The 27148-nt window shown below is 39.0% G+C and overlaps 1 protein-coding gene across 1 annotated transcript; it reads left to right on the top strand.

Annotated features, from left to right (window-relative positions):
- The first annotated feature begins 554 nt into the window (after positions 1 to 554).
- LOC145978457 (uncharacterized) lies at positions 555 to 26844 on the top strand. The gene is made up of 5 exons (XM_083111105.1): positions 555 to 668; positions 7219 to 7369; positions 18256 to 18388; positions 21420 to 21530; positions 24899 to 26844. Exons 1-5 carry the CDS (start codon positions 602 to 604, stop codon positions 25532 to 25534), a joined length of 1098 nt encoding a protein of 365 aa, XP_082967231.1. The 5' UTR covers positions 555 to 601; the 3' UTR covers positions 25535 to 26844.
- Positions 26845 to 27148: the final 304 nt, after the last annotated feature.

The following is a 27148-nucleotide window of genomic DNA, read 5'->3' as shown; positions in this document are numbered from 1 at the left end:
TAGTAAAATAAAGCAAAGCAATCACTCATTCCCATCGTCGCAATTGGCCAAAAGTGACAGAAAAACGTCGGTGACCACTCCGCCACGAAAACTGTCTTCTGAGTGTCTTCCATCGGTCTGAACTTTCCGCGGCTGCCGAAACTTGTACACAAAAGGAAATCAATAAGGTAAAACGAATGACCCGGACAGCGATTTAGCACTAGTTCTTTATGATCAATAAAAACCAGTGCAAATCAGGCTCGTAAGAATGTCTGCGAACGAGCTGGTGCAGTCTGGCACACAATATAAAACTGTTTTAATGCGCATTCCTTTAATACAATATAAGCTTAAGCGACGCAATCCACAGCGCCCAATTTGACGTTCGCGCATCTCCCTTCGAATGCTAGTAGCGTGCATTACCTTCCGTACGCTACCCCCCCCCCTCCCCCCCTCTGGAATCTCCTCCCAAGGCTGCAAAGCCTTCTCGCTACTATTCGCTCACGCACGGGATTACATCACGGGATATAGCCCGGCTGTCGACCCGATGTTATTTTGACTCAGCTCCGGCCGGGCCTTGATCGTCAGGTGTTTTTGAAGGTCGTTTCTTGTGTGCAAGAGGTGGATGGTAGGAAATCCTTACAGATACCGCGCCGCTTTGCGACAGCTCGACAACAGACATGCAACTGCAGGTACTTGTTTTGAGAAAACGAAAAAGAGACTAACCTCCTTTATTTCCCCTTGTACTCTTTTAATTTGCAAGAAACTTCCTGGTTTACTTGTAGCCTAGTACCCTAATGCTTCATCAGCTGGGATTTCCTCGAATGCTCGTAGTCATAGCAACATGCTATGGAAAGTTTTCCTGTCAAATTTTCGCTTCGTGCAAATGCAGTCAGCCTTTGTGTAAACTGTTGCTAACTGAACATGAGTCGTGACCTCGAAACTCCAGGCAACGTAGAATTTGGTAGTTCATGATAAAGTTATAAAACATTTGTCGAGTTCCTTTGTTCACAATAGACATTGACAAGGAAGCAATTAATGTGAAAGTAATGAAAAGTAGTAAGTTCGTGTCTTACTACACAAGAAACATTGATGTACGGGCGGGCAAAAGTTGTTTAGTCAAAAAAAAAGTCATATTTTATTGTAATCGTTTGGTGTATAGAATAATGTACAGTGGGATCCCTGAGTATTACCGTGCAAATTGTCCATGATTCTTTTCATTAATTTTTCTCTTACAATCTTATGTGTTTTTAAGCGATGGATTTTTATGTATGCTGGTGGAGAAGTTGTCAACAGCTTGTTTTGAGTCTTCTTTTAATTCTTGAAGCTCTATTGGGTCAAATAAAGTGCATGAACATGGTGATGGACAATTTGCACGGTAATACTCATGGATCCCACTGTACTATCACATCAAACCTAACCTAACTTGAAAATTGCTTAAAAACATTTTTTGCCAGTTTCTTTAAATATTTTTATTCATAGATGCTACAGTTAATTGTATTTGAAGGAACCGAGTCTACCTTTTAAAAATCGAGCCAAGAATGATACAAGGCTCGAAATTATAGAGACGAGGCAGATAACAAGACAGACATCTTTAAAATCGAGACGTGACGATGTTTAGTGTATCTGTCTGATTCGAGACTTTGGCGTGATATTTGAAATGCAGTGAGTGTAAAATATATTCGCATGTCTTGAATGTTCGATTAAAAGTGTTATTCTTGCCGCACTTTCAAATAATACTATAAAAGTATATTAGAACGCAGTGTTGTAATTTGACCTGAATAAAATATGTACCCTAATGAAAATGCATACACACTAGATAAAAATAATAAAATGGCACAGATATTACGAGCCAAACGTATCCGTACACCCTTTGGTTAATTACAGTAATGGAGTGAAATATTTGCACCAATATTTAATTTGATATACGATCTGGCTCTGATGCTAATTTAGAAGAGTAATCGAAAAGATTGCTCTGTTCTTTTTGTAGTGGCTATTTTAAGGTGTTTGTGCCAGGATCGAGCCTTATTTTGATGTTTACTTTTATATTATATATATATATATGTGTGTGTATTATATTTTATATTATGTTGTATATTATAATACTGACATACAATTGTATACTCAATTACCTACAGTTATTTACAGCAGATATGTAGCGCCATGGGTTTGGAATTATAGCCCTATTGGAATTTAAAATTTTGCCGAGTTTCAGTTTTATATGAATTATCGTTACGTTTTTTCTTTAGAATAGACCTAAGCGAATTTTGATCTTTGAGGGGACAACCAAAGGAGGGACACCTGGGGATTTTTGTGAAAATACTCCCCCTAATGCAGTGGTTCCCGAAGTGTACGCCGCGAAATGTCCCACTGTTTTCACTGAAACGATATGATTGTTCCAAATATGTGCTTATTTAGTACTTTTTACATATAAAATGTTTCTGAATTTGAAATATGCGTTTATTTTTATAACTTAAGGCAAGCAACCTAACTACACTAAGTGAGCGTTGCAAGGCCTACATTCTGACTGGGGCGCCGCGGAAAAATCTTGAAACACTAAGGGCGCCGTAGTAGAACGAAGAAGTTTGGGAACCCCTGCCCTAATGTTATCTAAACATCAGCCAAAATTCAACTTTCCAATACTTTGTTGTGGATCAAAGTGTGTTTTTCCTGAGCTGTACTGTTTGACTTATCAGACGTCTGGACTGCATTACACAGACCAAAAAGACATTTGCCTTGACTTTATACTCGAAACATGTAGCAAATGCTACGTTGCCCCTACACGAAAGTGATGTCCTGTGGTGTGCTCGCCAGAGCGAGAAAAATCAAGCAATTCGCAATTTCCTTTAAAAATAATTTATTTATTCTGGGAAGCTAAAATGACAATTAAATGTTTCAAATCATGGATTGTGAGAAAAGTTATATCTCAGTGCTCGGGTAAAATTTAAAGATTTCCTGAGATCCGATTGTAAAGATAATCATGAACAAATTCTCCATAAGCTATATATAGTATTGAAAAAGGAGATACTCAATATTGGAAAGGTGTATAAGATGGCCTTAAGCTCATATAGGCTACTCGAGGAGTACGCGGACCTCCCCGATGGCGTAGTGGTAACGTCGCCGCCTTGTAATCAACCGGTCCAGGATTTGAATCCCAGTGGAGCTGCATAGTGGTTCATATCCCACTTTAAACAGCAGGTCCAGTCCCGATTAGCCTATCTGTGCATCAACACCAACTCGATGGTGACATTTTGGTTATTATTGAGTTAAAAAGTACAAAGAATCATCCTTCAATTTTCGCGTGTCATTGCCATGCCATGCAATTAGTATCGGGTTCATTGAACGCTTCTGGTAAACACAACACGACAACAATTTATGTATATAGCATCTAACAACCTTTCTGCTTAATAAACTTAATAATAACCAAGATGTCACCATGTTTCACACCAAACCCTTGAATTGTAAAGTAAAACAAATAACTGATATATTTCGACGGGAGGAGGTAGTCGAAATAGAGACGCATCCGAAGAAATAGGGAAGCAGTAGCGAAATATTGCTGCGAAACGCAACATGGCTACCTTCATTTCTCCGCAGTGTTCATCTTTATTCCTCAAACGTTACGTCGTTCAATCGTAGATCATCTCATATCCTGCGAGCAAGGGCGACCAAGATTTTTTTAAAGTCAACATGGTTACGTTCGTTTTACAGTTTGCGGAGCGCCCAGCGATGGAGCAGGGGATGGGGTGGAGAAACATGATCCGGGGAAACACGTGACCTGGCCATCAACAGAACGCAGTACGTCATCATGAATTATGTATTTGTCTAGTCTCTTCTTCGGAGACGTTCATTTTGTGCCGTTTTCGCGTAGCAAGCAGAAAATTCTGCGAATGCTTTGCTTTTCAGCATCCGTGATCTAGCGGTTAGTGTTACGCACTATTGAAACCGCGGTTCGTACGTCCAAATCCCGCATTAGTCATGAATAGGGTTCGGAAATTAATGAGCTTTTACATAACCAATGTCCTCTCCCCCTCTCTATTCACTGGCCAAGTTTTCCTGAGTCTGCGGATATGTATAACCCGTGCGACTGGTTTTCGATCCCTCTGCTTCAAAAAGCCCACACACAGGTATCGCCCGCCAGGACTTGCTACTCTTCCGAGGGCCCAGATATCCAAAGTTAATTGAAATTGTATAGAGGTTGGGCCAATCGCTTGTTGTCCTCGTAAAGACGAAACGACGGTACGAGGTTAATTTAACCATTGAAACGAAATACAAATCTATGCTCTAGTGTTGCAATATGCAGATAGGGAACAATGTCAGAAACTGAACACGTGAAATCGAGTCAACAAATGTGCATTTCTTGACCTAAGATGCTTTCTCCTTTATAAGCAATAAACCCATGTACAGTTTGTGGCGTCAGATAAATTGAATATACTGACGAGTAGTTACTTTACTTGTTAAACGCGAAATAAAAACTATTGCTGATGTTTAAAACGAGCAATAGGATTTTTTTGTTTCAATATGTTACATTAAACATAAAATGTAACACAAATAATGAGTAATTTTTCCGTATCCTGAAAACGGATTTCTTAAAATTTACAGGAGAAATTACTTACCGAATGCAATTTCTTTAGACTTGTGGAAGTTCCGGGAAGTGTTTTCTCGCATCGTTCATTGAATTTTGCCTGTAAATCATGTACTTTTCGATATAAATGTGTGACCGATGCACGAAAGCTCTTGCATCCATTTACTTCCAGGTGGATGTAGCCTGTGTGTGATGACGTAATCCGAGTCAGTGTTTCCAAACACGCGTTTAGGTTACTGGTCACATGTTTCAATACGTATGTTCATTTGAACGTGCTTAACGTATTTAAAATGACGTGTGCTGGATGCGTGGTACAGTTGAAAGGCGTTGAAGACGTAGTAGAGCATGGTATTGTTTGTGATTTTGCATTTCTTACATACCTTTAACAGGGACTCTATAGAGAAAGCCGGGTAGCCGGAGCGGAGCGGAGGCTGGGCCGCGGTAGCGGTAGGGGCGGTAGGTCAATTATCCCAGGGGCGGAACCCGGAATCGGTGGGAAATTTGGACCCAAAAATTTCAAACGAAAATATTTTTTTAAAGTTCAAATTTCCCACCGATTCCGGGCTCCGCCCCTGTGGTAATTGACCTACCGCCCGCTACCGCTACCGCAGCCCCGCCTTCGCTCCGCTCCGGCTACCCGGCTTTCTCTATAGAGTCCGTGTTAAAGGCAAGTTAGAAATTGGCCGGAGTCATCTGGCCCCAAATGAGCCCCAAACTTCAACTGCACATTCACTATTAGGAGACCAAAATTAGAAAGTATAACGAATTTCACATTGCCGACATTCCTCTTCGCCGGTAAATAATGAGCAATTGTGCCGATCGCGGACCACTCAATTTCGCTTATCTTGAACTTTCTAGGCGTAGTGGGGTGGAAACATTGCATACAGGGGCGCCGACTTGTCAAAATTATTGGGGGGGGGGCTCTGATCACTGAAATAAATGAATGAATGACTCACTCACTCCCTTTTTTTAAAATAAAAATTACGTCTTCGTATAGCAGTTTTTAAGCAGCTATTATATTCCTCATGCAAATGAAATGTAACATGAAAAACGTGTATCTGCTCATTTGTTTTTTTAGATAACAATTAATATTTTTATTTAAAAGTAGGCTATGTATTTACATTAAGAGGCCAACATAACAGTTTTATGCCGGCCTCGGTAGCCGAGCGTGTTGGGTGGTCGGCTGAAGTCGCATTGATCCGGAGGTCTCGGGTTCGAGTCCCGTCGAGGGCATGGGTGTGTTTTAATGTCCACAACAGACTTGTAAAGAAAGGACATGTGACGGGTGCAAAGAACCTTAGTGTTGACGTACCCATAAAAATAGCGAATATTTATAATATTTAACAGTTTTATTTAATTATTTACATAAATGCTAACACAAATCGCAGGCAAATAGTTTTACTTTTTTGTTCTTGCTACAATATTTTACTTTTTAAATTTAATTTTGCAATAATAAATAAACACATAGCACGCTGTGCTTTAGCAATAATGCCTTTGATCATAGCCGTTCCCGCTTTCGCAATACAGACTTTTCATAAGCTTTCCTTGCGTACTTTACTGTAAGCCAGTGTTAAATAAACTCAAAAACTTTAGAATTATTTTCCCCTTATTCTTTGTACTAGAGGAATAGATTTCGAGGATAACTAAACATCGTACATATCAATATTGCCTGAAAGTTGTGTTTACGACCTCAAATTGTTCAGAATTCACTAAACAACATACTGGTATAATTGTCATATCACCTCGTTATTTTGAAACTCTTTTTAGTAAAAATGTTAACAATACTCTTAATTATATACTTAGTATATAGTAATAAGTCATCTGTTATGCTGTCTCCGTTCCTAGACCCCCCCCCCAAAGTTGATGGTTTAGCGGTCTCAGCCCCCAAATTTGTGGGTCTAGAACATTTCAAATGTGTATTTAAAGTTAAGTTCATGTTGCACAATTCAGAGTAAACTTTACAAGAGAAGAAAAATAATACATTAGATCCTCTTAAGCAAAATTATTTGAGGGGCTCTGCCCCCACATCATTAACATTGGGGGGGCTCGAGCCCCCCCACCCCCAAGCCCCATGGAGTCTGCGCCTATGATTGCATAACGACTACGGTGATGAAACTGTGACCGCCATTTCGCGTGTTGCGGAAAGGAAGAAACAACGAAGAAAACTTACTCGATATGTCGCAAATAGAGTTTATTTCCGTGAAATAAGCGAAATGCCACCTTCAACAATGTTTCTCAATGCAGAAGTACGAATATTGAAATTGACAACTAGCTAGTTTCAGCCGTTTTCCGGATACGGAAAATTTACCCAAACAATGCACCCTACAATGTAATTTGATGAAGTTTAGTAAATCACTCTGAGTTTCTTGAGTCGCGGTCCATATATATTTAATGTGTGGTTCGTGGTTTCGTATCTTCAAGTTGCCGTTCAGCCGTTTGACGAAGCTAGGTGGCTACAGCATCTCCTTTTCCACAGGCTATGGTAAACTTTCTTACCTAGAGTCCACTTTTTAGAGTCACAATTATTTTTAAAATAAGGTATTGATGCTACTTGTCAATTTTCCCACGCTAGTTACGTTACTAAATTACAGTACTCTGAAGTTTCAACAAGCAGTAACTTTGTAAATTCATCGATTAATTCCTTCTTTCTTCTGTTCCAGGTTGCTTGCTATCCCTCCTGTTCTTCATACCATTCGCCGCCAGATACTATAGCATGGTTCTGCTGATGTCAGCTGCATTGTTCTATTCATTACTCATAGTTCCTTTGGCTACGGGCTTCATATCTCTAGGGATGCTGATTGGTAAACTCAGGCAAGGTCCTTAAACCGTCATCCCCGTTGTATTTGAAGCATATTTTACAATCTGTGAAAGCATTAAGTTGTAAGTCACTGTGGAAAATATCTTTGCTGGAACTATATATGTCCTAAATGTACGATTACGTTCCTTCACTCCAGTGGCAAGATATCTGCAGACTTTACCTTTGACTTAAAACATTCGACACTAGCGCCACTACTTCCAGGTCCGAGCTACCATAAAAATGGTGACTCTTCAGTAACAATCTTATCTGATAGGGTCCGATTTCTTTTTTGTAGATGTCACCACTCGCTCGGTTCATTGAACATTTCTTGTTTGTGCTTTTCTTATTTGACGTCAGTTTTCTATAACTTTTGTCTAAAAATGAACTATTCACGAATCTAGAACTATATTTCGGCAGTCCGAACGAGTGTCTCACATATATTAATAGTAAAGGTTAAAATTAATAAGTGGTGGAAAGAATAATATATCCAGCGCGTCAATTAATAATTGTTGCACAAGATGATCAAACTGCATATATTCATTATCTAGCTTATGCCTAGATAAAATTAAATTTTGTGTAGAAACAGCTGTCCTACCAAAGAAATTGATGTCAAAAAATTATATGGATTATTTATAGATACTAAAAAGGTTATTAGCTCCAGCTGATGAAAAGTAAACTTCCTGATCATTATTTTTAGGCGTATTTTTATTAGTAGTGGTACGCATGATATTTGGCAGACACTGTCAGCGCAAAGCTGTGTAATCACAATCTATCTTTATGTAAGTTCTGCGGAAGTAAACTTCATATTATACAACAGAAAACCAGTATTTTGCTTATTTATTTTGGACTTGGTACTTTCCGGGGGGGTCCAGACACAATGGACCCCTCCCTATATATGTTCTTGAAAATGAGGGTGATAAAAGAATGTGACCAGATGAAATTCAATGGACATTAAAAAGGAAACACAAACCGTGATGTTCGTTGTCGATTTATTGTTAATTTACGCGACACTTCAGAGACCGTGTGTGTGGTGTATTGTACTCAAAATTTCGCCACCAGAGATTCCGGGTTCGAGTCCTGGTTTTATCCATTTCATGTAGTTATTGTCGTCGCCATTAACCAGAAGTGTCAGAAAAGCTATGCAAAACTAAGGAAGATATAACAAATGTAATTCTTTTGTTTTCTGCGAGGGTGGTCATTTAATTTTAGGTGACAAAAGTGAGTGGAGCAACGATCCTGCTTATCCTTGAAAACATGCCCCAAAGGTAGGGAATTAAATTTCTGCCATGCATAGGTGTGTAGTTATGCCCCAAAATTTAATTCTCCCGTAGTGGTACGGATCAGCATCTGAACATCAATTTCACTCAGCTGCGCTTAGTTCTAAGGTATTTTTTTATATATAAAGTGCACTTTACGCACAAATAGGCTACTCGGCACTGAACCTAAAGTTCCAAGTGGGACTACACCACTATGTGCCTCCACCAGGTATCGAGCCCGGGATTCCTTGATTACAAAGTGACGACAGTACAACTCCGCCATCGGGGAGGCTCCCAATTACATGTTTCACGAAACGAGGCTTCAATGAGAAAAAATTGGCAAAAGTGGTTGACTTGGTATCCTTTGCGCGGTGCAAAAGTGTCCCGGTCTTGTACGCGACCTCCCCCCCCACCCAATGCGTGTTGGGGAGGGGGAGGTCTTGTGTTTCATAATGTCAGTTGAATTCAGTAATACCAGTGACAACAGATCAACGATCTATAGCATTTCTCAAGTATTTCAAGAAACATTATAATAGTTCAATTGTGGTTAATGTTGTCATAATTGTATCTACTATTTAGCAATGTTAGACGCAAATCAATTCACGCCAGAATGTTCATTGGTGTAGAAAAACGTGGGTACAGGGGCAGATGCAGCTGGAAGTCACATGATTCTTTCGTCAGAATAAACAAAGGAAGACATCAGTGGCGGCGATTGGGTTTCAAAACTAAGGGGGGGGGGCAAGAACAGGTCACCTTGATACATAAGGTTTAGCATAGTGTGGAGCAAAAGTGGCAAAAAGTGAGGGTGGGGGGCAACTGCGGCCCCTCGCCCCCTCATTGCCGCCACTGGAAGACATAACATATACGTCACAATGATTTGAGACTACCTTACAAAATTGTTATCGTGCATTTCTACAAACATATACATAGGCCAAATACAAAACTGGCAGGCGTGTCATGTCAATCTTGAGCAAGCGATTCATACATTCTTCAGTTCATCTGTAAACTTTTAATTTGCATGAATCATCACACTGCGAGTTGCTCATATATAGTGCGAGCTTGGTTGAAAATTCTATTAGTAACTCTAATTACAATGGCCCATTCAATTATTTACAACTAATTATCACTGTTTCCACAGGATTTCCGGGAAAAAAGAGGGGAAGGTTGGAAATTTATGCATGCCATTATTCTGGCATGAATAACGGACAACAATGCGTAAAGTTACCTGGAAAGAAACTTCCGCATATTATATTACTTTCCTTAGCTGCTAGATTGCTCCTTGCCCCAATACGAACATCAAACTAATCTCACGATAACCAACTACGCTGATTTTTTAAAATTCATTTGGCAACGTGATGTCATCTCCAGTCAAAAAATATCCTCATTAACCTGTCTGTATGCGCATCCCTTGAATTATAAGAATCTATTGTCATGATAACGGTACTGCCATTATAACTTAATATAAACGTAATAACTTTTCTCCTGAGGTTTCGACCAGTGTATGGGACTGACCGGTGGTCACCCACCATCGTGAGGAAATTGAGGAGCTACGACGAACGAGGAATGAGTGGCGTAACCCGATCATGGAAACCTACAACGACGACTGTGGGTTCGTCGTGCTGACCACACGTCACCCGTAAATGGTTGGATCGCCTACCTCAGCTAAGGCATGTGGGAGTGAGGCCGACAGTCAAACTTTCCCGTAAGGCTGCAGCAAGTAATGCACAAGGGTAGGCAACACACATTACACCTTTCGATGATCGAGTGATTTTGCCTCTCACTAAAGTCCGCTGGTAGTTCAAGGTCACCTCGCGTCGCTCCGCTCTCTTCTTTCTTCCCCCAACAATACCAAGCCTCTCAGTGTTGCCAGTGGCATAGCAACTATTCAAACTGCAGGCTGTGCCCGTTTATCATTAGTGCGCATGCGCGAACTGGAAGAGTCCAATCGGAAAACTGGGGTGATGGCTGAAGTGAAATGTAGATGGGGACGCAGGTTCCAATAAATCGTCTTTGTTCCACTTCGAAAGAGTCTGTTACGAGGAACAATAATGAAATGGTGATGTACCAATCTGGAACTTACAGTGTAATAGTTTCATGGATGCTTCTACATGCGTTCCATTTCAATTGCAATAATGTCCTGCTGAAACAGTCTCCCAACAACAGCACCGCAATTATCTGATAAAAATCTATAAGCTTGTGTAAAATGGCATGTGCACACTAGTCTTATGTAGCAATAGGGTTTCCACAGTTGGGAAATTGTCAGCCTTATAACTTTCTAGAAAGTTGGTGACCACTTGAGTTTTTGAACCACTATGGTTCCACTGGGACTGGACCCGAGACTCCTTTAGCACAAAGCGACGATGTTGCCACTGTGCCACCTAGAAGACTGTGACCATTTACTTGAAAGCATCAAAAACTAGCTGACAGGATAGTATCAAATACAGATCTTCAAAGGGTTTTGACTGATTTGGTTATATTTGCATTTCTGCCACTTTTGGCTAATGGCGAAGATGAGAATGAGTGATGATGTGATGAAATTGATGAAGGGACACTCACAAAGAACATCCATGACCCCTGGCATCATAGCGTCCTGTTCTAACCATACCGCCACGGAGACCGGCCTGGCTGCCTCCCATTTTTCTCTGTAGCTTTATGCAACTAACTCTTTCATTGTTGAATATATATTTGTGTGTTGAATAAATTGTGCAACATAATGCTTACCTTACATGATGATTGATTAGCATCCGTTCAACTTTTACAAAAGTTTGGAATTGTGAAGATCAAACAATATTCAGATGTCACCTTTCCTCACACACAATTAAAGCAGAAATTCATTGCAGGTAAATGAAACCGAATACACTACAGGTCAGAGTGAAACCCTCCGTTTTCTAAAAATATAATGAGTGGCACTTGTCAACACAGGGCCGCACACACCAGTGGCGGATGCAGAAATTACTGTTGAGAGGGGCGAATTTCAGAGTCGGGTACAGAACAGAACCTACAATTATACTGTTTTATATTAACAATAAGTGGTTCTTTTAGCTATGCTCTACGGATTAGCTTTTTTAAGGGGTTCAAAGTGAAGTAGATAGTTATTTTAGTATATTGTAGATAGTCTACTCAGATTGGTCCGTCGAAAAAAACATTCCCGTTGTGGATTATGAATATGTATGGGTTTATAAGCGACATAGGGAGTCTGAATGTATTGCTATACCAATTTATTTATTACAGACTCAGTTTTTGAAGTTACATAATCCATGTCATCGTTGTATTTCTCGTAATTTCACACCTAGATTTTTAACTTCCTTACCTCTTCTAAAAATTTTCTCTGAGTTTTATCTGTGGGTGTTTATTAGCATTCAGCTTACTCTGCAGGATTATAAAGTGGGTCTCCTGGGTGGCAATCATCAATTTCAAGGTATCACACAAGTCCTCGAAAGAGTTTATTGCAATGCTGGACTTCCTTTCCAACGTTGTTCTTGAATTATATTATATTACAATTATTACGTCGTCTGCATAGTCTACTTGTGCTTTTGATCCCGAAATATTTCCTAATTTTTCTAGAGATGGTTCCAGGTTTAGATTCCACAATTCTGGACCTAGAATTAGTCTCTGTGAACATCCTTGTGTTGTTGATTTTGAGGCCGTGAATTTAGGACATATGATATGATTTCCTGTCGGTGCAATAGCTTCCATAATTCTGTCGAGGGTTCCTGGGCAATACCTATATGTCTCTTAAGATCCTGAAAAGATGCGGCTTGGTTGGTAGAGGTAGATGTCAGTTCAAAGCCTCACAACGCCGTCAACGTCTCGACCATCTGTGAGGGCCTCTTTTTTTCAGTTGGAAGAGGGACGCAAAGCCATTTGTACTTTACAGCCTTGCGCCGGAGAACCAACTGCAATCGACTTGATATATCGCATGCAAATGCACTCCATATAAATGTCGATTGCATCTCTGTATAACAAGATCTCGCTTTCATGTCCACATCGATCTCTTCTAACACACCATTCTTCCATTTGAGTCTGCAATACTGCCATGGTTAAATCTAAGGTAATAAAAATTACACAAAGCGCTTGAAATACCTATCACTCAACCTAACCTACAAGCTTAAGGAATTACTTCGCAGACCCAAAAGGAAAAACCGTTAGTGGTCTTACATTACATACCTACTATTTGCATACCTACACAGACACACACACACGCTGGCTATCAATACTTACTTCATTACATAGCTACATTTTCCTGAAGTAACATGGAAGATATCAGGGATTACTGCTATTACTGTAATTGTACCGTGGTAAGCTGGCCAAGTTCACCCCAGCATAACAACATTGTATGCTGAGCAAAAGTAGGACCTTCCTGACCCAGCAATATTCCACAGCTGCCAAACTCGAAAAGCTCGGAAAACGTCATGTACTATCACACCTAGTATAGGGCCATCAACGCAGAGGCAGGCCCATTGTCCTAGGTGGAACTTCCATGACGTCTCCTACCAAACGGTAGGGAAAAACCTTATCGGGAGAGATCCTACAGTTTTTCTTGGCATCCGAATCACAAGAATCGATGAGATGTAGGGTGGAAACTTAACGTGTATAGTGCTTTTATTTTTTAAAAAAAATTGCCTTCGTTAGCAAAGTGTGTTTAATATGGAAACAAGGCATAATTGTATTGTAGCCAGAATCCAAGTTCCTTCAGGAAAATCCTGTGTTATACAGGGTGTCCCACTAGCTTTCGAACCCGAAAAAAAAGTTATAATTTCCGAACAAACATACATAGGAAAATGAAATTCGCAATAAACGTACCTTGTTTCATGCTGAATACATGATCGCCACAGCAGGTGCTGCAAGTGTCTTCCCTGGACGTCCAGACATGTTTCTACACGGCGTTCCATATTGTGAAAAGTCCGATGTAGAGTCTCCGGTGTGATCTCGTGAATCGCATTCTCGATGTTGTTTCGCAACTCTTGCTGTGATCGTGGTTTGTTTCTGTAAACACAACCTTTAAGGAAACCCCATAAAAAGAAATCCGGAGATGACAAATCTGGGGATCTTGGCGGCCACAATCCTTTGGAGATGATTCTGTCACCAAAAAAGAACTCAACTTCTGCCATGGACACGTTGGAAGTATGGCATGTCGCTCCGTCTTGTTGGAAATAACTGCGGCGCAGTTTTTCATCATCCAGCTGATTCGCAAATGCACTGAAGATGTGTCAGTAAACTTGTGTGTTTACTGTATCTTCAAAGAAGATGGGTCCAATGATACGCTGTCGGGAAATTGCTCACCAAACTCCCACCTTCAATGGTCGTTTACGGCGTCAAAATTGAAGTTGAACGGTCTGATACGATCCCGATATCCAATATTTCTTTACAATGAACACGCGTTCTGGTACAGTGTACCGATCCATCCTCGCGATGCAGGGACTCGTGCATCACACTAACCCACACGCACCACTTCCCCTGGCGCCATCTACCGTCTTTGTTTTGACGCGTGCGTTTATGTTCAACCCTGACTCGTGTTCAGCATGAAACAAGGTACGTGTATTGTGAATTTCATTTTCCTATGTATGTTTGTTCGGAAATTATAACGTTTTTTTTCGGGTTCGAAAGCTAGTGGGACACCCGTTATTTTGTTAGCACAAATATAAAACACAGGATATAACTAGTATATAAAATAGCAGATAAAGAGAATAACTAGCATTCATTCTGCAATCTAATCTATCAAGCTGTATGCAGCAGCGGTGATGAGATTCTCTGAGTTGGCACTCTAAGACCTGTTGGCCACAGGGTTTATATATATTTTACAAACAGCTTTGAACATCTATAGCATTAATAAGGCTCCCGGTTCAAATGGTGGCCTGGGAATGGGTATTTTTATGACTGTCCCATCATCTTCATCTTCGCGAGTAGCCAAAAGTGGCAGAAAGTGAAGAAAAATAAATATAATCAATGTACAGGATGGCTCAAAGAGACACTTAACACCCCCGGTACAAGGCCACTGTAGCGCGCAACATGGAAATGGTGATGACCAATCGTTATCAGGCCAAGGGGAACCACATTGACGCTACCCACGTGGTCGGCGGCCATCTTGATGTCCGCCATCTTGAATTCAACTTCAGAATTTTAAATGGGAACGGGGTTATGTGATTATATGAAATCAGGCTAGAATTTCACGAGAAATGCAATGGTGAAGGTTTTTTCGACGTATATTTAACCAGTAAAAAGTTATGACTGAATTCTTGTACCAATTTACTCCTTTTCGAGGTGTTAGAAAAATGCCTTAAAATTTGTTTAGCGCATCAGTAATGCATCGAGATCAAAGTGACGTCTAGGGAGAGCAGTTCGCATGCCATTGTACACGATTTTAATCGGATACATCCATGAAGAGCTGCGCATTATGAATGGTTGTCGCGAACAATTTACAGTGTCACGCTTCCATTGAATTAAAAGTCCTTCACAGTGAAAAGGCTAATGTTTATGTTCATAAGGAAGTTCATAAACAGAATATGCGACCCTTGTCATCTGATAACTAACTTTGGACAGAAACTGCTTCACAACGTTCCCATACTGTTCTGGTGTTCCTCCCTATTGAAAAAAACTGTGTAAAAAGTACCTTCTTCCATAAGCAAGGATGAAAAAAAACTGTTTATTTAACAAATCCAAGTAGCCCTAAGAATTTAAGGTTCCGCTGATAGAAAATTGACTAACCAGTCGTGTTCCACACAGCACGCCACACCATTAACTTACCAGCACTAACCATTCAGCTTTGATCTGTCGAAAATGGGTTATCAGATAAAAAGCATCGAATATTCTGTTTATGAACTTCCTTATGAACATAAACATTAGCCTTGTCACTGTGAAGGACTTTTCATTTAATGGAAGCGTCACACTATAATTGTTCGCGACAACCATTCATAATGCACAGCTCTTCATGGATGTATCCGATTAAAATCTTGTGCAATGGCATGCGAACCTCTCTCCCTAGACGTCACTTTGATCTCGATGCATTACCGATGCGCTAAACAAATTTTAAGGCATTTTTCTAACATCTCGAAAAGGAGCAAATTGGTATAAGAAATCAGTCATAACTTTTTACTGGTTAAAGATACATAAAAAAAACTTCACCATTGCATTTCTCGTGAAATTCTAGCCTGATTTGATATATCATATCACCCCCTTCCCATTTAAAATTCTGAAGTTGAATTCAAGATGGCGGACATAAAGATGGCCGCCGACCGTGCGGGTGGCGTCAATGTGGTTCCCCCTTGGCCTGATAACGATTGGTCATCACCATTTCCATGTTGCGCGCTACAGTGGCCTTGTACCGGGGCTGTTAAGTGTCTTTTTGAGCCACCCTGTAGTATTAATAACATAAACACGTCGGTTCGGTGACCGAGTGTGTTAAGTGGCCGACTTTCGATCTTGACACAGGAGTTCCCGTGTTCTAATCTCGAATTGGCCATTGGTGTCCTTGGAAGTGCCCTTTCTTTAATTCAATGAAATCATCACTCATCCACATCGTCACTATTAGCCAAAAATTACAGAAAAGCGACTGAAAAATAATAAAATTCAAAAACTTACATACTATCCTGCAGATGTCAGCATCTCTCCACTTTGAATGGAAATTCGAAATGAAGAACTTTTACTTAGTAAAAGTACAATGTAATTCTTATGCGTGTCTGGTCGTCTGTTTTTGGATAGTTTCATAGCTACTGTAACGAGCTTCAACAATGAACAATAACTGTTGTATGTTAAACATTGTTGTGCTGTTTTGTGTTAGGTCACGTTCACTTATAAAATAATCTAGAATGTAAAAGAAGTAGTTTCGAACTTAAAGAAAGTAAATATTGAAACTGAACGTGAAGTTAGTAAATTTCTGGATTTAGCTAATTTTACTTTTCTTTGTAGCCATTTTGTCATCGTTGCTCTTTACTTGTATCAGTTCATTTTGAATTTCAGAATGTGGATAATTATTGTGAATCTCATTTTATTGTATACGTCTGAAATGTTCTTGTGGTAATTGGTCATATTTCGAAAGAAATTTCACCAAATACGTGAAGTTTCCTTAATTTATGCTGTGTATAATGTTTCTCGATGTTCTCGAACCGCTAAGTTATGAGAAGTCAAGTATTGTGTTTTTGCTTATCGACCTTTGTAAAAGAAGGTTTCATTTTTGTTATTTGGCTTCCTGAATATTCTAAATTCAGATGGCTATCACGGTTTATTTAAAATATTAAATAGTTGACGTATTCAGTCAAAGTGTAATGTTTCACTAGAATTTATAACCTGTTAAAATGTTGTATTTTTATCGGCCAAAAAAATTTAGCCCTTTCCATCTATCTTTCTCACTTCTATTTATTACATTTAAAAAAATTAAAATAAGACCATGGGACGCAAGGACCCGGGCACTCGCCCACTTCGCCCACCCATTGATACGCCTCTGTTGTTATCTTAATTCCTCGAATTGTCACGCTAAACTGTCAGATATGAGAAGTAAAAAGAATAAACAAAAAAATAAAATCGCATTCTCTGCAGTGGTCTCACGTCTGATTCCCTTTTAAGGCACCTTGTAGACTCGTTCTGATCCAAGTTTAAACTGTAGACCAGTTCCGATTAGCCTATCGTGAGCATAAAGTGGACTTCTCGAGCCTGTTAACCGTGGTGATAAAATAACACAACTAATGAGTCTTGAATATTATTAGGCATAATAATATATCCCAACCATGGCAGTTGGGAGGGGCGATTGCCCCTATCGCCCTCCCCGTGGATCCGCGCCTGGCACACACTAACATCATCCCTACCACTGCTGCTGGAACATTAGCATCATCTAAATCTTCCTTGGAATGCTCATCGCCAGATTCATTTGTAGTTACCAATTCTTCCATTTCCGTTTCCATTAAGGTAGCACATAAGAAAACTTATGAAACTTAATGGCAATCTTTGACATCCCTGGGATTCCTGTAGGCATGTGGTTCACGAGTGAAAACTCTCACCACTTCAGGGCCTTCCCAATAATGTAGTGGTAACGTCCTTACCTCGTAATCAATGGGTCCCAGGTTTGATACCCAGTGGAGTCGCATAGTGGTTTGGATCCTGCTTTAAATCCTTTCTGTGCATAAAGTGGATTTAAAAACAAACTCTCACCACTTCAGATTTTAATTTTCTCTACATGCCACTCAAGGATAGGAACTAGTGTAAAATTAATTCTGTTCCTGCCTATAAATTGATTATATGCTATGCGGAATCTGTAAATATACGGGTTGAGTACAGTGGACATCCAGTTCAAAGAACATATTATGTCTCAGCAAGATCATGTATTGCGAACTGATGAAATAGATGAATAATAAGCCCACTGGAGCATCGAATTCCAACCAACCTCAATTGTCTTACAGAAAGCCTCATGGTTATATGTGAACATTAGAACCATTTTAAAACTAGATAGAAAAACCCTTCTGAACCACATGTTCAAGAAGAAACTGTACTCACAATGTATCCAGCACAATGATCTCACGATTTTTAAAGCTGCGTGCACACACAGTTCAATTTACAAAATGCAATGTGGGACACTGAATGGACTACAAAATACTTTTAGGTTAGTAAGTCCTGTGTTCAGGAATAATTTATCATAATAATTATTATTATTACAGGTCTCTGGCGAGCATGGCGGTCTTGTGGCTTCTGATAGATGGGCTCTTCTACTATGAACAGTTCAACCTATTGCTAACTTGGCTTCATTATCTGTACTTGCAGCTAAATGCTGTTCAGGTTTTCACAAATCAGGTAATCATATTTAATTTTACTCCTAACTGCAAATATTTCTATGTTGAAACATTAATTATGTGTAATTATTAAATTGTGGTTAATATAGTGGTTGGATGAAACATACCATTTGTTTTTTCTGGTGGTGCAAGTGGTGGGAAGAGTAACAGGTGGGTGTACACAACATTTTTCAGGAATTATAATGATGTCATTATTGATAGTCAAAATATACGAAATCTATGTAAAAATAGTGACGGTGGGACAAACAAATTTTCTGGGGTCACATGTTATCAGGGGCAACCGATTCTTACGGGACTCGTAACTTCATTCAGAGTGCATTGCAGCCACAGGCCTCTAGACACGGTCTGGAAACAATATGCTTTTGTTTGAAGCCAAGCATCTTCGCTTGGGCATAGCCAAGGGGATAGAAATATGGCGGAGCTGCAAATTATAGCTTGTTATTGTTTTCATATTTATGAAGTAATTAATTGTTATCACTTGTGGAGTGCAATATGTAGTTATATCCTTCTTAGTGAACTTAAAAATTGCAATCTTGTGTGATGCAATGACTCACAATGACTTACAATCTTCAAAATAGTTGTTGGAAATATGGTATGATCGCAGCAATGACAGTATCCCTCGGCTTTGAAATGTTTTAGTTCAAGTTGACCCATGTTTTCAGTCTGGTATCTAGAAGTCTGTGATTGCAGCTGTGTGTTCGAGGTGTGTAACTGGAGAAATTATTATCGAATATGAGGAAGATTTCATGGTGGATGTATGTAGTGAAAACTGCTAAATTCAAGGTGAGTTTTGTAGAATAGGCTCGTATATTATAAAAAATTAAGTTGTTTTTGTATATTTTCCAAATACCATGAGCCTTTTCAAGTGTAGTAAAAATCATCTTTGTTTCACCTTACGTCGATGTTGATCATAAAATGTACTATTGTGAAGGCTTGTGTGTTGGCAATGGCAAAATAATGTAAAAACACAGTCCCGTTTATTTTGTAATGGAGTTTTAATAAGACTAGTTGGAGAGCAAGCAAGTGGTTAATTTGGCTTGAAAAATATGTCAGATTGTAGAGAAATATCAGTAAGCATCTACAGCCCCGTATTTTCGTAAGAAATTCGGTAACAACTCGAAAGCTGAAAACTTATGGTGAAATGCTGAAATAATATTTTCCATGTAAGAAACAAAATTACAAAAAACTAATCCCCTTTAAATGTTTTAAGAGCAAGTAGGGTGTGCTTCATCGGACATCAAATATCTCTCGGAGACATGATTTTCCTGTAAATGCAGTCCAGCAGATTTTGATTTGGACGTAGATGTTAATAGTGGTTTTTCGATGTTTATGAAACTCTCAGAAAGATCCTTAGTATACTTTATTTTTCAAAAGAAGTGTTTACTATTTCAAAAGATGCCTCAAATCCATTCTCAGAAGGTATATCATATCCATTTTCCTTTAAGTTATCATGTGTGCTTGCCGTCATATTATACATATCAATGTGATTCAAAATGCAATACATGGCATTCTTTGATGCACACATTGAATACGAATTCAAGTCAGTTTCTAGTCCCAGAGAATTGGTCATCCCTGGTGTTATCATGTTTTCTCTCAAGAGTTCAAAATGATGTTACACTTGACCAAAAAGATATATGCCTGTGTGTGCAGTTTGTACATGAAACTGCAGAAGCTATCGATGACTTTTAACTTTGGCCTGAAACTTGAAGTGTACTTATTAACGAAATGTAGGTTGGATTATAACTAACTCACTCTCTAGCCTTCTTAAACCCGAAGGTTCATGGCTGCAGCAACACAGGCCTTCCATCTGTCCCTATCTTGAACAAGATCTATATACGCTTTTCCATCCCTACCGATTTCCTTTAGGTCCATCTCAACGTTGTCCCTCCATCTTCGTCTTGGCCTTCCTACAGGTCTCTTACCATCAGGTTTCCCAACAAGAATCCTGTAAACTCCTCTTTCCTCTCCCATTTGTGCCACATGGGCTGCCCACCTAAGTCTTCTTGATTTAATTATTCTAATAACATCTGGACATGAATACAAATTATGTAACCTTCTCCACTCACCTGTCTCCTCATCCCTTTTAGGTCCAAATATTTTCCTAAGGAACTTATCCTCCGGTTGCATTATGTAAATCATAAACACCATGTATTCACAATTTACTGTTAATTGACTTCATTATTAGCTTTGGATGCTTTGGGGTGAGGAGAGGTAGCTCAGGAAACTTAACCAACTTACTTTCCACATGCTTTTTTATCAGTTCACCCATTTCATTCCAATTTTCCCTTCAATTTTCTGCACAAAAATGGAAGATTTCAACTTGCCAGATGAGTTAAAGGAGAAAGGGAAGGTCAGTGCCACCAGAAGGAGGGGGGAAGGGAAGACAAGAAGAGTAGGTTACAGGATGGGGAGGAGGGGAGAAACAGCCAGCTGTAAGGAACACCTGCAAGGAAAATACAGTTTACTTAGGAGGAAATAAGGACACATTCCTTAGAAGTGTAAAGTGACTGGCCATGAGAGGTTGTGTTATTGTATGTGTATATCTTAGTGTAGCTTGAAGAAGTTCTGGGAAACCAGAACGAAACGTTGCAGATAAAATGAAATAAAAAACACTAAAAATAACTGTGTTAGATTATTTTGTACTTTTATATTGTATTGTAGATATGAAAGGGGTAACATGGAGATGTTCAAGAGTTGATTGTTTGAGTTTTGGTTTTAGGTCCAGTTTATGCATGGAAAGGCTAATTGGGACTGGATCTACAGTTTAAAGTACGTTCCAAACCACCACATGCCTCCACCAGGTATTGAGGGCAAATGATTCTTTGTTCACAACATTTATATCACAAATTTATACAAGTGCTGTACTTTGCAAGATTATTTGTTCATTATGGGCAAAATTATAGTAGCAAGTGAATTTTGATTTAAAAAATTGAAAACCAAGATACCTTATTGTAGTGAATGAAAAATAAAATAAATAAGGGGGCTTCTTACACTGTGGATTCTATAAATCAACACTAGTTCCTACATTGCAGGTCTTGTTCTTCATGGTTGCAGAAAAAGCTCTTTGTCCAGACCAACGCCTGTCGTGCCTCTACGTCTTGCTGTTCTACACTGTGTTAGTTTATCTCAAGCGATCACTGAAGGTAAGATACCAACCTCTCACATTAACACTTTACAAAGTGTGCTCTCTTTAATTTGAACTTGGATAATTCAAACAAAAGCACATTCCCCTTGAAACAATGTTAACAATGACTACTTAATTCAAATTTTGAAGGTTAAATTTGGATAATTCGAAGTCAGGTTTCCCATAATTTAAGATAAACCTTTGCAAGACCAAAGTGGTTGCTACATAAGAAATTCCAATGGATGACTCGTCCCCCTTTTCTTCTTGAAAAGGTTGCTTTTATGGTGAACAGGTGTGCCAACGGCAGATAAGAGAGGGCAGCGGGAATCCCCAGGGTTTTTGTTTGTAGGAATGTGACCTTCACCCTCTCAGAAACAAGTTGAGAGGGGAGCGGATAGCCAGACAGAAGGGGTCATTTGTCTGTGTGTTTTAGTGGAGTCACAATGTCGAAACGTGGTGCATACAGTAGCTTAACATTAGATAAGAAAGTTGAAGTGCTTAGAGAGGTAGAAAAAGGAATAAAAAAGAATGAAAAACAATCACGTGATGCGAATATTTCAATAAGAGTACTGTTCCTGGATGGAGATATGGATAAAACATAGCAGTTGTAAGATAAGGTGTACTATTTTCGTATTAATGCAGTTTTATGTTTAATACAGTGTGTTAGTTCATTGTTTTTTTTATTATTATTATATTCTGGTTAATTCGAATTTTGGATAATTCTAATCTTTTTCGTAGCCCTTTGGAGTTCGAATTAAAAAGAGTCCATTGTATATGGAATTAGCCTGGTGTTACATAGTGAGACAACACACGAGACATTACTCACGGATTAGCGAGAACTACAGTTCACCTGTAAACTTATTTTTTAAATAATATTTTAATTTGTCGCCAGGAAAGCTTCAAGACATACTTCTTTTTTAAATTTCTAAGATAATCTGCAAAACCTTTTAAGAAAGTCTCTGACTTATGCACCTTGCACATGGAGGTCACCGAGTGACCTCTTTATGTAGGCTAGTTATGTTAAGTTATTGAACACACGGCCATGAAATTAGGCAGGTGGCAGAAGTTTGCACTGTTGCCACGTCGGAGAACAACCCCAAGTGTTCGGAGGTACGAGAATGAAAGATCTCGTTGTAGAGTTGGTCTTTGTAATCCATGTGATACAAACTGACAGTATCTGCTCGAAAGGCCAGGGATAACACAAAAGTGACCCGGAGAAAGGTCCGTCTGATGCTCGAACTAGGCAACGGAGCCCGGTTGATGCCTAAAAGGATGGTTTGAGGAAGTAAAATCATGAAGCACTGAACAATGTTGGAAAGTGAGTACATAATTACCAATAATTTACATTTTAAATCTATTTCACTTGCATTAAATAATGAGTACAGAGTTTAGTGAAGGATTAAGTAAGACAATAATTACAACACAGATCAACCTCAATTGTTCCTCAAGGCTGGAAAGGTTATTTGCAAGACAGGTAATACTTCATCCCTGATCACATTGGTCTTCCATGAAACGAGACAGTCATATTGTCTCTTGGTCGATTTTCTTTCTTTATTCATATCTTGACTATGACTGAGCTGATGCGAATGCGTCAGTATTGGGCAGATTTACTTACAAATACCAGCCAATACTTTTCTGGAGTCAGGTATTTCGCAGGGTCTGCAAAAATCCCATGGAGCCTAATTATCCTGGAAATTATGAAAAATTTGAACTTTGCATTTTATTTTGCACCAGTAATGTGTGAAAAATGGATTTATTCATTGATTTGGTTTATTTTACTTTGCTTTTTTGTCACTTTTGGTTAATCATGAAGACGACGACGAGTAATGATATGATGAAATTGATGAAAGGACTTTCACAAAGAACACTCAAAGCCAGGATGGGATTCGAACCCGGGACCCCTGGTTTCGTAACATGCTGTGCTAACCACTCTGCCAAGGAGGCCAGTTTTTGTGAAAATTGGATTTTGCAATTAAGTGACACTTATTTTAATAATCCAAATGTAATTCGTGAGGAAATTGGGAAGCTCCGAGTGAGTGAGCGTAACCCGGTCGAGAAGACCTACAATAACGGCTGGGGGTTCGTCGGGCTGATCACCCGTCACCCCAACACTGGTCTGAGACCTCCACGCTATAACAGGTGACGGCGGAACAGTGTGGGAGGGAGACCAGCAGTCGGTAGGTAAGCCAAGGCCCGCCAAGGTGCTGTAGAGCTGTGGGGTTATGGTTATTCTTGAATGGTTTAAAGCAAAACTACTAAATTTATGTAATTCCAATATAATGTTTAGAGATGAACTCTTTATGAAATTTTCCCCAATACTGATCGACATAATATTTAATTCAAATGGTCCTTGAAGAACCTGAATGGTTCACTGACATCCTTTCTACGAGGGCCACTATTTATATTTTGAGCCTTGGCAACACTGATTGAAGTTAGGCCTTTAGAGGAACGTAGAATGGTCAAGTCTGAATGGTACACAACAATTTGTTTGCCAGAGGTCTTCGGTCAAATACGGAAAATAAACAAACGCCATCGGATCATTCTTCATCAAGACAATGACAGCTGTCACACATCTCGTCTAACAACTGACTTTATGAATAGTCAAAAAATCGAATTGATGGGTCATGCGCCGTACAGTCCTGATTTGGCACTTCTTCTTGTTCCCGAATGTCAAGAGTAAATTGCGTGGACAACGATTTTCGTCGGCGGAAGATGCCGTTGATGCGTTCAAAACCATATTATGGATGTGTCTCAAGAAGATTGGAAAAATTGCTTTGACAAATGGTTCGAACGAATGCAAAAGTGTATTGACCATAAAGGAGAATACTTCGAAAAACAATAAAGCAGTTTTCAATGCCAAATTACTGTTTTTCCATTGTTAGGCTCAAAATATAAATAGTGACCCTCGTAAATGTGTGTTACCAGATGATTGTAATGCAAAAGAAGCTATATAGCTAGACATTTACTTTTAAAAAAGGTAGGACATAACAATTATTTGTTTATATCCATAAAAACAACAACAAAATGGCACAAAAGTGCACTAAATTATGAGATACTTTTAGTGATATCGGATCAGTAATTTTACTGATAAACCGATATGTCTATATCCGTCGAATATCGGATGAGTACCAATTAATCTTGTAATTTTTCCATTTACAAGCAGTTACATAGGTTATCAATGAGAATTACACAGGACATCAGGTGTTCGACTCAGTCCTCGTCTTGATGCTTTATCATGTCTAACCTTTCCAGTTCTGAGAGAGAATCGATATCAACCCAAAAAGAAGGCACGTATTGTGACTATTTTCGTAATTAATGTTATTGACTATTAAATAATATTACAAATCCATGAGAAAATAACCAATTCCTAATTTTGATCCTTTTCAGACTCGACAATGGACACAGATTCTTCACGAGACAAACACCGCAGACTTCCTAAAGCTCACAACCACATTCATTGTTGTACGACTGGGAAAAGGTGTTGCAATGAGCATGGTGCTCATTACGTTCACCATGCACTTCAACCATTTGGAACCAAGCTACACCTACGTTGCAGTAACCGCTCTCTATTTTGCTCTGACGCAGCATAAATTTAACGGATCGGAGTATTTCGTGAGACTCGTCCAACGACTGGAACTGGATGTGTTCGAGCAGCTTGAAGAGTACTGGATTCCCGTCATTGCACGAAGTGTTGCCATCTGCATGTCGGCTGCATGCACCGCGCAAATCGTGTTCAGCAACTGGTTCCTCTGTCTCGTGGCCTTGTACACCAATATCTATGTGCCGTGGGTTATAACGTTTGAGGATTACTGGGTTCCCTTAGTCGCGCAACGTGCTGTGCTGGACAAATATCGTATGGCCACTTTCGAAGAGATCGAGGAACGTGGAACTCAGTGTGCCATTTGTCTCGATGACATGAGGTTTGCTAGAATCACACCATGCAAACATGTCTTCCATGGTCATTGTCTTAGAAGATGTTTGCAAGAGTACAACCTTTGTCCATTGTGTAAACAGCCCTTGTGACCAAAACTATTGTTGTTAAAATTTTTACTGTAAATTACTTATAAATGCTAGTGATCTGAAAGTCTGGTGAAAGGCAATTTTTATCTACGTTAATTTTATTCTAGATGTTTACAAAATTTAACTTTTTGCCACAAAGAGTGGTTAAAAATATGGATGCTCAGTTTCAATTCTTAGTATGTCTGATTTCATTTTCGCTATTAAAAACATATCTCTTATCTTCTAATCTGTGTCGGTTCAAGCTTTACACCAGGGCTGCCCAAACTACAGCCTGTGGGCTACATTTAAGTTTTTTAAGTAGCCTGCCTTACTAGTTACAAAACCTCTAACTTTATTTTGAGACATTATCTATAGTGTTAGTACAGTATCCACTGGTATTGCTTGGCAAATTGTCCATGACTATTTTCAGTAAGTGTTAGATTTTTATTTATGCTGGTGCAGAAGTTGTCAACAGCTTGTTTTGAGTTTTCTTTTAATTCTTGAAGCTCTTATTGGGTCAAATAAATGGCACGAACATGGTGATGGACAATTTGCATGGTAATACTCATGGATCTCACTGTACATAGAATGTAATTTGGCCCGAGACCAATTTCTGAAGTACTTGCCCTGTATGGAATAAAGTTTGGACACCTCTGCCTTACACCTTTTGCCTATACCGTTCAAATTACTTCATAATACTTCAAATGTACCAATCTTGCAACAGATAACAAGTTGTGAATTAAAATAAGGCACGAGTGTCATGTTTGTAGAACATTTTCATGCCCATATGCTAAATTCCATTTGAGAATATCTTTACATTAGAGGGGCCTTCCTGTAGGCACAGTGGTAACATCATTGCCTTGTAACCAAGGAGTTCTGGGTTTGATACCCAGACTACTGTAAATACTTTACAATTGAAACCGAAACATATAGCTTATTTTGGTTAATTCGGGTTTAAAAAATTTTGACTTACGTAACTATTAAATATACAGTGGAACCCCGATTATACGTTCCCTGGTTTTGCAATTTCCTGCATTATACGTTCAATCTTAATGGTCCCAATACAGTAAAATGCTATAAAATTTTCCTCTATTTTACATTTTTCCACACATTAAGTTTTTCCAGCTTGGTCCCCTGAAAAACGTAAAATCGAGATTTCACTGTAATTGTTATATTGCCATTCATTCCAGTGATTCGACCAGCCAAATTACTAATGGCTATTATGTACCCAAAGATGACATTGAGCTAAGTCTAATATGAAACTATTTGATCTGTGTAAATATAGAAGAGATAACTGTGACTTTTGAACACCAAACAATAAATAAATACCATAGTGTATAGTATATTCCGTTTATGGCATTTTTATTTCCTTTAGGGCTATACTGATGCCAGTGTATCCATATTAGAAAGTATCGGCTGGATTTTATTTAGTGATACCAGCTGATACTTTTTCGCCATTTTGATCATTCGTAGGATCTGCCACATTGCCACTTTCGCAAAGTGTTAGTTATACTGGAAGTTAAAATAAATTCGAAGTTTCCATTCATTTTGTACCAATATTAAGTGATAAAATTAATTTTGTGATTACACAACAGGTATTTTTTTATATTCTAACATAATTTATGAATATTTTAAGCA

Source organism: Lepisma saccharinum, chromosome 24 (assembly GCF_977018435.1).
Source record: "Lepisma saccharinum chromosome 24, izLepSacc3.1, whole genome shotgun sequence".
Taxonomy (NCBI): domain Eukaryota; kingdom Metazoa; phylum Arthropoda; class Insecta; order Zygentoma; family Lepismatidae; genus Lepisma; species Lepisma saccharinum.
This window is presented reverse-complemented; position numbering and strand designations above follow the sequence as displayed.